This window comes from Tamandua tetradactyla, chromosome 13, assembly GCF_023851605.1.
Source record: "Tamandua tetradactyla isolate mTamTet1 chromosome 13, mTamTet1.pri, whole genome shotgun sequence".
NCBI lineage: Eukaryota > Metazoa > Chordata > Mammalia > Pilosa > Myrmecophagidae > Tamandua > Tamandua tetradactyla.
Genome location: NC_135339.1, coordinates 81,813,806 through 81,825,017, shown reverse-complemented (window position 1 = coordinate 81,825,017; position 11,212 = coordinate 81,813,806). Strand labels below are relative to the sequence as shown.

The 11,212-nt window shown below is 42.8% G+C and overlaps 1 protein-coding gene across 5 annotated transcripts in view; it reads right to left on the bottom strand.

The window, feature by feature from the left end:
• Positions 1-11,212, bottom strand: part of GRK5 (G protein-coupled receptor kinase 5) — a 250,757-nt gene that overhangs the window by 31,899 nt on the left and 207,646 nt on the right. For 4 of the 5 annotated variants that reach the window (XM_077126187.1, XM_077126188.1, XM_077126186.1 and 1 more), the window contains 2 exons: positions 1,727-1,824; positions 9-101 (listed from right to left, as the gene is read on the bottom strand). In XM_077126187.1, coding sequence (XP_076982302.1) covers positions 9-101; positions 1,727-1,824 — 191 coding nt within the window. Of the gene's footprint in view, positions 1-8; positions 106-1,726; positions 1,825-11,212 lie in introns of those variants that run through there. The other variant, XM_077126191.1, reaches the window with a different exon arrangement.

The window sequence follows — 11,212 nt, the reverse complement described above, 5'->3', positions numbered from 1 at the left end:
GTGCTCACCTTTCTAACCACTTCCACTGGAGAAAGCGGTCGAAATACATGCTGTCCAGGTATTCCTGGAATGGTTCTCCCCTCAGGTAGTCATGGACAGATCTAGCTCAGATGGAACACAAAGACAAACATTTTATAATCCTGATCTTGAAGCAGACAGGGGGAGATATATTCGGGCTAATTCTGGGACTGGTTAATCTCCAAGCTTTGGAAATACAAATAGGGGCCTCCAGACAGAGGCCAGGGGTCTGGCCAGAGGCCTCTTCACTCTACGGAGGACTGACCAAGGTTGGCTGGTTGATTCTGCAAACACTGAGTACCTACAAGTCTCAGATGTTATCCTAGGGCCTGGGCTACAGCACCGACCATGGGGCTGACAGTGTTACAGGGGAAATAAATGTCAAATAAATGATCACACAGCTCGCCAGGGTCAGGGAGCGCTCCCTGAAAAGGGGGACTTCAGCTAGCTGAGGACAGAGAGATTTAACTAGGTGCAGTAGGTACGGGTGTGGGGAGTTGTGGGCCCAGTGGGGATGTGAACCCAGGACAGAACACTTTAGCAAAACCCTGCAGCCCAGGAGAGAGCTCCCACCAAGGATAGAATTTCTCTTTCTGGACTGAGGGCCTCTGCAAGCAGGACCCTTATGACCTAATAGGTGCCACATGGTGCACAGAGCAGGCCCCTGCATGGAGGCAAGAGGCAGTGCTGGTCCCACCCAGAGGGAAGTAACCTTGCTTTTCCCCACATCCTTTGGCCTGCACCTGGGCACCTGAAACCTAGAACAACAAAATCCATCTCTATGCACAACTCCAGCAGCTGTGGGTCCTGTCCATGGCCTACTGCATGTCAGGTCTGGGCATCCACGTGGCTCCCTCCACCTCTAGATCTGTCCTGGGCAAATCCTTGGTTCAGTGCACAGAAGTCAGCTCCCCAGAGCTGCCATGTCACCCTGTAGCCCAGGCAGGGACTCCAAACAGAGCTCAGAGCCCCAGGCCTCAGAGCTCATGGCCAGAGCCACCTGTCTGTCCCAGAGTGTGCAGAGCCATTTGGAAGAGGAGATGCCATCCAAGGCTGTGGTATGGCTTCCTATCTGCTGTTCTGCAACATCACTGTCTTCCTGGCCCCACAGTCTTGCCTTCCTACTCAGGCGACTGGCTATGCCAACCCCTCCAGCCCAGGCTCTTGGGGCCCATGGAGGGGTGAGTACCATGGCAAGGTGGGGCACGCCCAAGGCTTGGGTGCTAAACCTGAAAATGGGGCCAGGGTCACCACACATGACCGTCACCACTGTCAGATCTCACCAAGCATGGGATGTGGCCTCAGGTCGGTGGTCACAACGCATCAGTTCTTATCAGTGCCCTTCCCGCTAGAAGCTTGAGGAAAGCTGGGCCTGGGCTCTTGCTCTCCATGGTATCCTCAACATCCAGCACAGTGCCAAGTGCTTGACAGACCTCAGTGAACATCTGTGCTGCAAAGGGCGGGGCCTGGGAGCGAATGCCACACCATCCCGCAGGGTCAAACTTTTGCACATTCCTCTCTTTCAAAGGCCTCAAAGTAACTCGCTTTCAATACCCTTCGAAGCAGATGTTTTCTTTGGACTGGGCACTCCAGTATCTTTTGGTTGGCTTTGTCTGGGGCCCTTGGGCACTGAGGACCCGCAACCCGGAGCCCAGGGCTGTGGCTGCAGCTGCCCAGGGAGGGAGGCCAGGCAGCCTGGAGCACTTACTGTGCACAGGCAGAAAAGAGCTCTTTGCAGGGCCGCTGAAGGAGCTTCTCCGTCTGCAAGACCAGGTCTCGGCCAACTTGGGCGATGAAAACTGGGGACTAGAGGGAGGAAGAGAGAGAAGGGTGTCAGTGAGGAAGGAGGAGTGGGGTGACGGGCACTGGACCCAGCAGCTGGACATGGTACCTGGGCCAGCATGGCCTGTGGGGAGTCGGGGAAGGCTCTTCCAGGGCCTGAACCAGCTCAGGCACTGCGGGTACACTGCAGCCCAGCACCTGCAGGTACACTGTTTGGTGGTGCTGGAGGTGGCCAGGCTGGAAGGTGGTGGAAGAGCTGGGATTTAGGGTCACATTTCTGGCTCTGCCACTCACAGGTTGTTATGACCCCATGGATGTCACTTATACTTCTGAGCCTCACTGTCCTCATCTTCAGGACAATAGACAAGGACAGTCCCTGTGTCCTGGGCTTGTGATCAGGGCCACGCTCACAACTTTAAGAAGCTGGGCATCGAAGATGGCGGCTTAACAACGTGCGCGTTTTAGTTCGTCCTCTAGAACAACTACAAAATAACCAGAAACAGTACAGAACAGCTCCTGGGGCCACGTCAGGGACCAGACACACAGCGTACCCCAGTCTGGAATAGTAGGACCAGCTGTGAGCACCCCTCTGAACCGTGAGTTTCCAAAGCTGCGGCGGCCAGTGCCCCTCCCCCATAGGCTGCTTCCCAGAGGGGAAAGAAAAGGACTTTACCAGCAGCAGGGACTGGGCACAATCAAACGCCAATTGTGGAACTAATTGACAAATTCTGAATACTAAAAATAGGCCCCCAGCTTAGGTGAACCTGATCAAAGTGGAGGTTGCTCATTTTTGCCCTGGCGCCAAGGTGGCAGGAATGACAGAAAAAGGGGGAAAAAAAAAAAAGAAGGAAACAGAGGTTTTTGTGGCTATGTATCTACAAAGGCTTAACTGCCTCTGGATACAGCGGCAGGACTTTTCAGGCTGCAACTGCCCCAGGCATAGGCAGAAGTGAGCCCTTTTGGGGGCTTGTCTGGAGCCTGTGCCTCCCCCAGGGGAAGGGTGAAGCCCCACCCAGGTGGAATCCCTCCATCAAGGAATTCAGACAACAGGGCTTGGTAATTTGAAGCCATTAAAACCAGCCTACAACCTCTCCTGTCTCCACCACGTCCCCAGCAGGGAGAGTCTGCCAAAGTTAAAGGTACCACATCATCTTATGCTGGTGGGACCTGCAGTCAGACAAGCGCCACACACAGGGCAGGATAAGAAAAACAGAGTCCAGAGACTTCACAGGAAAGTTTTCAAACTGCTGGGTCTCACCCTCAGGGAAAACCGACGCAGGTGACTCTTTCCTCCTGATAGGAGGCCAGTTTGGTCTGGGAAAATCTGGCTGGGGTCTATAATATCTAAGTAGACCCTCCTAAGTGTGTGTGTGGGGGAAGGCACCACACAAGCAGGGCAAGAAACAAGAAAACAAGAACTGAAAAATTCTCCTCTGTTAAACAAAACTGAAGCTAAAGGTCCAGATAAAGCTGAACAGAATGTCAAAGAACAGAGAGACAACAAATTCATTCAGCAAGAAAACCCTAGATAAAAGAAGTGAAAGCGACAGATAGGGAGAAGATGTCAGCTTAGTAAGGCGCGCGGGTCTTAGTTCCTCCTCCAGAACAACTACTAAAGAACTAAAAACAGTACAGAACAGCTCCTGGAGCCATGACAGAGACCAAACACACAGCATACCCCATTCTGGAATGGCTGTACTGGCTAAGAGACTCCACTGCAGTGAGGTCCCCGAGAGGCGTGCACTTCCACAGGCCGCGGTGGCTGGCGGCCGGAGCCCCTCCCTCCCTCCTTCCCGGGCCAGCTGGGAGCTTTGGACCAGGTTCCCCAAGCTGCGGCGGCCAGCACTCCTCCCCCACACGCGACTTCCCGTGCCGGGCCAGCTGGGAACTATGGATCGGCGGTTCCCCAAGCCATGGCGGCCAGCGAACCTCTGAACAGTGGTCCCCCAAGCTGCAGTGGCTGGCGACCGCAGCCCCTTCCACACACGTGGCTTCCCGGGCTGGCTGGGAGCCTCAGAACAGCGGTCCCCCAAGCCGCAGTAGCCGGCGACTGCAGCCCCTTCCACACACGCGGCTTCCCAGGCCGGCTGGGAGCCTCGGAACAGCGGTTCCCCAAGCCGCGGCGGCAGGCGACCCACCCCCACAGGCGACTTCCCAGAGGGAAAGGAAAGAGGCTTCAACAGTAGTAGAGACTGAGCGCAACCTAACACCAATAGTGGCATTAATGAACAACTTCTGACTACTAAAAATAGGCCCTCAGCTCAGGCAAAACTGATCAAGGTGGAAGCCGCCAATTGGGCTAACTGAAAAAGAGGAAAGGGGGCGAAACAGAGCCTTCTGCGGCTGTTTCTATGGAGGCTTCATTGCCTCTGGGCTCACCGCTGGGATTACACAGGTTGCAACTACCCCGAACACAGAAACAGGCTGCTTTCAGGGCTCTCTACCACCTGAACCTTCCCCGTGGGAGGGGTGAAACGCAACTCAGGTGGAATCCCTCTCTCAAGGAATTCAGATCCAGGACTTCACAATTTGAAGCCATTAAAACCAACCTACAACCTTTCCTCTGTCTCCACCACACACCAAGCAGCGAGAGTCTTCCAAAGTTAAAGAAGCCACAACATCTTTTGCTGGTGGGACCCGCAGACAGACAAGCACCACATACTGGGCAGGATAAGAAAAACAGAGCACAGAGACTTCACAGGAAAGTCTTTCAACCTGCTGGGTCCCACACTCAGGGAAATCTGATTAAATGCCCAGACGCCAGCAAAAAATAACGGATCACACCAGGAAAGTTGAGGATATGGCCCAGTCAAAGGAACAAACCAATAGCTGAAATGAGATGCAGGATTTGAGACAACTAATTCTGAATATATGAACAGAAATGGAAAACCTCTTCAAAAACCAAATCAATAAATTGAGGGAGGACATGAAGAAGGCATGGGATCAACAAAAAGAAGAAATGGAAAGTCTGAAAAAACAAATCACAGAACTTATGGGATTGAAAGACACAGTAGAAGAGATGAAAAAAACAATGGAAACCTACAATGGTAGATTTAAAGAGACAGAGGCTAGAATTAGTGAACTGGAGGATGGAACATCTGAATTTCAAAAAGAAACAGAAACTATAGGGAAAAGAATGGAAAAATTTGAGCAGGGGCTCAGGGAATTGAATGATAATATGAAGCACACAAATATACGTGTTGTGGGTGTCCCAGAAGGAGAAGAGAAGGGAAAAGGAGGAGAAAAACTAATGGAAGAAATTATCACTGAAAATTCCCCAACTCTTATGAAAGACCTAAAATTACAGATCCAAGAAGTGCAGCGCACCCCAAAAAGATTAGACCCAAATAGGCGTTCTCCAAGACACTTACTAGTTAGAATGTCAGAGGTCAAAGAGAAAGAGAGGATCTTGAAAGCAGCAAGAGAAAAACAATCCATCACATACAAGGGAAACCCAATAAGACTATGTGTAGATTTCTCAGCAGAAACCATGGAAGCTAGAAGACAGTGGGATGATATATTTAAATTACTAAAAGAGAAAAACTGCCAACCAACACTCCTATATCCAGCAAAATTGTCCTTCAAAAATGAGGGAGAAATTAAAACATTCTCAGACAAAAAGTCACTGAGAGAATTTGTGACCAAGAAACCAACTCTGCAAGAAATACTAAAGGGAGCACTAGAGTCAGATACGAAAAGACAGAAGAGAGAGGTATGGAAAAGAGTGTAGAAAGAAGGAAAGTCAGATATGATATATATAATACAAAAGGCAAAATGGTAGAGGAAAATACTATCCAAACAGTAATAACACTAAATGTTAATGGACTGAATTTCGCAATCAAAAGACATAGACTGGCAGAATGGATTAAAAAACAGGATCCTTCCATATGCTGTCTACAGGAAAAACATCTTAGACCCAAAGATAAATATAGGTTGAAAGTGAAAGGTTGGGAAAAGATATTTCATGCAAATAACAACCAGAAAAGAGCAGGAGTGGCTAGACTAATATCCAACAAATTAGACTTCAAATGTAAAACAATTAAAAGAGACAAAGAAGGACACTATCTACTAATAAAAGGAACAATTAAACAAGAAGACATAACAATCATAAATATTTACGCACCGAACCAGAGTACCCTAAAATACGTGAGGAATACACTGCAAACACTGAAAAGGGAAATAGACACATATACCATAATAGTTGGAGACATAAATTCACCACTCTCATCAAGGGACAGAACATCTAGACAGAGGATCAATAAAGAAATAGAGAATCTGAATATTACTATAAATGAGCTAGACTTAACAGACATTTATAGGACACTACATCCCACAACAGCAGGATACACCTTTTTCTCAAGTGCTCATGGATCATTCTCAAAGATAGACCATATGCTGGGTCACAAAGCAAGTCTTAACAAATTTAAAAAGATTGAAATCATACACAACACTTTCTCGGATCATAAAGGAATGAAGTTGGAAATCAATAATAGGCGGAGTGCCAGAAAATTCACAAATACGTGGAGGCTCAACAACACACTCTTAAACAACGAGTGGGTCAAAGAAGAAATTGCAAGAGAAATTAGTAAATACCTCGAGGCGAATGAAAATGAAAACACAACATATCAAAACTTATGGGACGCAGCAAAGGCAGTGCTAAGAGGGAAATTTATTGCCCTAAATGTCTATATCAGAAAAGAAGAAAAGGCAAAAATGCAGGAATTAACTGTCCACTTGGAAGAACTGGAGAAAGAACAGCAAACTAATCCCAAAGCAAGCAAAAGGAAAGAAATAACAAAGATTAGAGCAGAAATAAATGAAATTGAAAACATGAAAACAATAGAGAAAATCAATAAGACCAGAAGTTGGTTCTATGAGAAAATCAATAAGATTGATGGGCCCTTATCAAGATTGACAAAAAGAAGAAGAGAGAGGATGCAAATAAATAAGATCAGAAATGGAAGAGCAGACATAACTACTGACCTCACAGAAATAAAGGAGGTAATAACAGGATACTATGAACAACTTTATGCTAATAAATACAACAATTTAGATGAAATGGACGGGTTCCTGGAAAGACATGAACAACCAACTTTGACTCAAGAAGAAATAGATGACCTCAACAAACCAATCACAAGTAAAGAAATTGAATTAGTCATTCAAAAGCTCCCTAAAAAGAAAAGTCCAGGACCAGATGGCTTCACATGTGAATTCTATCAAACATTCCAGAAAGAATTAGTACCAACTCTCCTCAAACTCTTCAAAAAAATTGAAGTGGAGGGAAAACTACCTAATTCATTCTATGGAGCCAACATCACCCTCACACCAAAACCAGGCAAAGATATTACAAAAAAAGAAAATTACAGACCAATCTCTCTAATGAATATAGATGCAAAAATCCTCAATAAAATTCTAGCAAATCGTATCCAACAACACATTAAAAGAATTATACATCATGACCAAGTAGGATTCATCCCAGGTATGCAAGGATGGTTCAACATAAGAAAATCAATTAATGTAATATACCATATCAACAAATCAAAGCAGAAAAATCACATGATCATCTCAATTGATGCAGAGAAGGCATTTGACAAGATTCAACATCCTTTCCTGTTGAAAACATGTCAAAAGATAGGAATACAAGGGAACTTCCTTAAAATGATAGAGGGAATATATGAAAAACCCACAGCTAATATCATCCTCAATGGGGAAAAATTGAAAACTTTCCCCCTAAGATCAGGAACAAGACAAGGATGTCCACTATCACCACTATTATTCAACATTGTGTTGGAGGTTCTAGCCAGAGCAATTAGACAAGAAAAAGAAATACAAGGCATCAAAATTGGAAAGGAAGAAGTAAAACTATCACTGTTTGCAGACGATATGATACTATACGTCAAAAACCCGGAAAAATCCACAACAAAACTACTAGAGCTAATAAATGAGTACAGCAAAGTAGCAGGTTACAAGATCAACATTCAAAAATCTGTAGCATTTCTATACACTAGTAATGAACAAGCGGAGGGGGAAATCAAGAAACCAATCCCATTTACAATTGCAACTAAAAGAATGAAATACCTAGGAATAAATTTAACTAAAGAGACAAAAAACATATATAAAGAAAACTACAAAAAACTGTTAAAAGAAATCACAGAAGACCTAAATAGATGGAAGGGCATACCGTGTTCATGGATTGGAAGACTAAATATAGTTAAGATGTCAATCCTACCTAAATTGGTTTACAGATTCAATGCAATACCAATCAAAATCCCAACAGCTTATTTTTCAGAAATAGAAAAACCAATAGGCAAATTTATCTGGAAGGGCAGGGTGCCCCGAATTGCTAAAAACATCTTGAGGAAAAAAAAAGAAGCTGGAGGTCTCGTGCTGCCTGACTTTAAGGCATATTATGAAGCCACAGTGGTCAAAACAGCATGGTATTGGCATAAAGATAGATATATCGACCAATGGAATCGAATAGAGTGCTCAGATATAGACCCTCTCATCTATGGACATTTGATCTTTGATAAGGCAGTCAAGCCAACTCACCTGGGACAGAACAGTCTCTTCAATAAATGGTGCCTAGAGAACTGGATATCCATATGCAAAAGAATGAAAGAAGACCCATATCTCACACCCTATACAAAAGTTAACTCAAAATGGATCAAAGATCTAAACATTAGGTCTAAGACCATAAAACAGTTAGAGGAAAATGTAGGGAGATATCTTATGAAACTTACAATTGGAGGCGGTTTTAGGACCTTAAACCTAAAGCAAGAGCACTGAAGAAGGAAATAAATAAATGGGAGCTCCTCAAAATTAAACACTTTTGTGCATCAAAGAACTTCATCAAGAAAGTAGAAAGACAGCCTACACAATGGGAGACAATATTTGGAAATGACATACCAGATAAAGGTCTAGTATCCAGAATTTATAAAGAGATTGTCCAACTCAACAACAACAAAAAGACAGCCAACCCAATTACAAAATGGGAAAAAGACTTGAACAGACACCTACCAGAAGAAGAAATACAAATGGCCAAAAGGCACATGAAAAGATGCTCAATGTCCCTGGCCATTAGAGAAATGCAAATCAAAACCACAATGAGATATCATCTCACACCCACCAGAATGGTCATTATCAACAAAACAAAAAATGACAAGTGCTGGAGAGGATGCGGAGAAAGAGGCACACTTATCCACTGTTGGTGGGAATGTCAAATGGTGCAAGCACTGTGGAAGGCAGTTTGGCGGTTCCTCAAAAAACTGAATATAGAATTGCCATATGACCCAGCAATACCATTGCTAGGTATCTACTCAGAAGACTTAAGGGCAAAGACACAAACGGACATTTGCACACCAATGTTTATAGCAGCATTATTACAATTGCAAAGAGATGGAAACAGCCAAAATGTCCATCAACAGACGAGTGGCTAAACAAACTGTGGTATATACATACGATGGAATATTATGCAGCTTTAAGACAGAATAAACTTATGAAGCATGTAATAACATGGATGGACCTAGAGAACATTATGCTGAGTGAGACTAGCCAAAAACTTAAGGACAAATACTGTATGGTCCCACTGTTGTGAACCGACATTAGAGAATAAACTTGGAATATGTCATTGGTAACAGAGACCATCAGGAGTTAGAAATAGGGTAAGATAATGGGTAATTGGAGCTGAAGGGATACAGACTGTGCAACAGGACTAGATACAAAAACTCAAAAATGGACAGCACAATACTACCTAATTGCAATGTAATTATGTTAAAACACTGAATGAAGCTGCATCTGAGCTATAGTTTTTTTTGTTTTGTATATATATATATATATATTTTTTTTTTTTGTATTTCATATTTTTATTTTTCTCTATATTATCATTTTATTTCTTTTTCTGTTGTCTTGCTATTTCTTTTTCTAAAGCGATGCAAATGTACTAAGAAATGATGATCATACATCTATGTGATGATATTAAGAATTACTGATTGCATATGTAGAATGGAATGATTTCTAAATGTTGTGTTAGTTAATTTTCTTTATTTAATAAAAAAATATAAATAAATAAATAAATAAATAAATAATAGGGGGAACAAATTTTAAAATAACTTTAGTTTGAAATGCTAGTGATCAGTGAAAGGGAGGGGAAAGGGGTATGGTATGTATAATTTTTTTTCTTCTGTTTTCATTTTATTTCTTTTTCTGTTGTCTTTATTTCTTTTTCTGAATTGATGCAAATGTTCTAAGAAATGATCATGATGAATATGCAACTATGTGATGATATTGTGAATTACTGATTATATATGTAGAACAGAATGATATGTTAAGAATGCTTGTGTTTCTTTCTTGCCATATATTTTTTTAATTTAAAAATTAATAAAAAAATTGTTTTAAAAGAAAAAAAAAAAGAAGTGAAAGCAATCTCCAGAATAAAAATTAAGGTAATTAAATGCCTAGATGCCAGGAAAAAATAGCAAATCACACTAGAAAAACTGAAGATACGGCCCAGTCAAAGGAACAAACCAACAATTCAAATGACATACAGGAACTGAAACAATTAATTCAGAATGTACGAACAGACATGGAAAACCTCATCAAAAACCAAATCAATGAACTGAGGGAGGATATAAAGAAGGCAAGGAAAAAACAAAAAGAATAAACTAAACGTCTGACAAAACAAATCACAGAACTTATGGGAATGAAAGACAGAGTAGAAGAGATGAAAAAAACAAAGGAAACCTACAATGGTAGATTCTGAGAGACAGAACATAGGATTTCAAAACTGGAGGACGAAACATCTGAAATCCGACAACAGAAACAAACTATAGGGAAAAAAATGGAAAAATATGAGCAGGGACTGAGGGAATTGAAAGACAATATGAAGCGCACGAATATACGTGTTGTGGGTGTCCCAGAAGGAGAAGAGAAGGGAAAAGGAGGAGAAAAACCAATGGAGGAAATTATCACTGAAAATTTCCCAACTCTTATGAGAGACTTAAAATTACAGATCCAAGAAGTGCAGCGTACCCCAAAGAGAATAGATCCAAATAGACATACTCCAAGACATTTAATAATCAGAATGTCAGAGGTCAAAGAGAAAGAGAGGATCTTGAAAGCAGCAAGAGAAAAGCAATCCATCACATACAAGGGAAGCCCAATAAGACTATGCGCAGATCTCTCAGCAGAAACCATGGAGGCAAGAAGACAGAGGGATAATATATTTAAATTATTAAAAGAGAAAAACTGCCAACCAAGAATTCTATATCCAGCAAAACTGTCCTTCAAAAATGAGGGAGAAATTAAAACATTTTCAGACAAAAAATCACTGAGAGAATTTGTGACCAAGAGACCAGCTCTGCAAGAAATACTAAAGGGAACACTAGAGACAGATATGAAGACAGAAGAGAGAGGT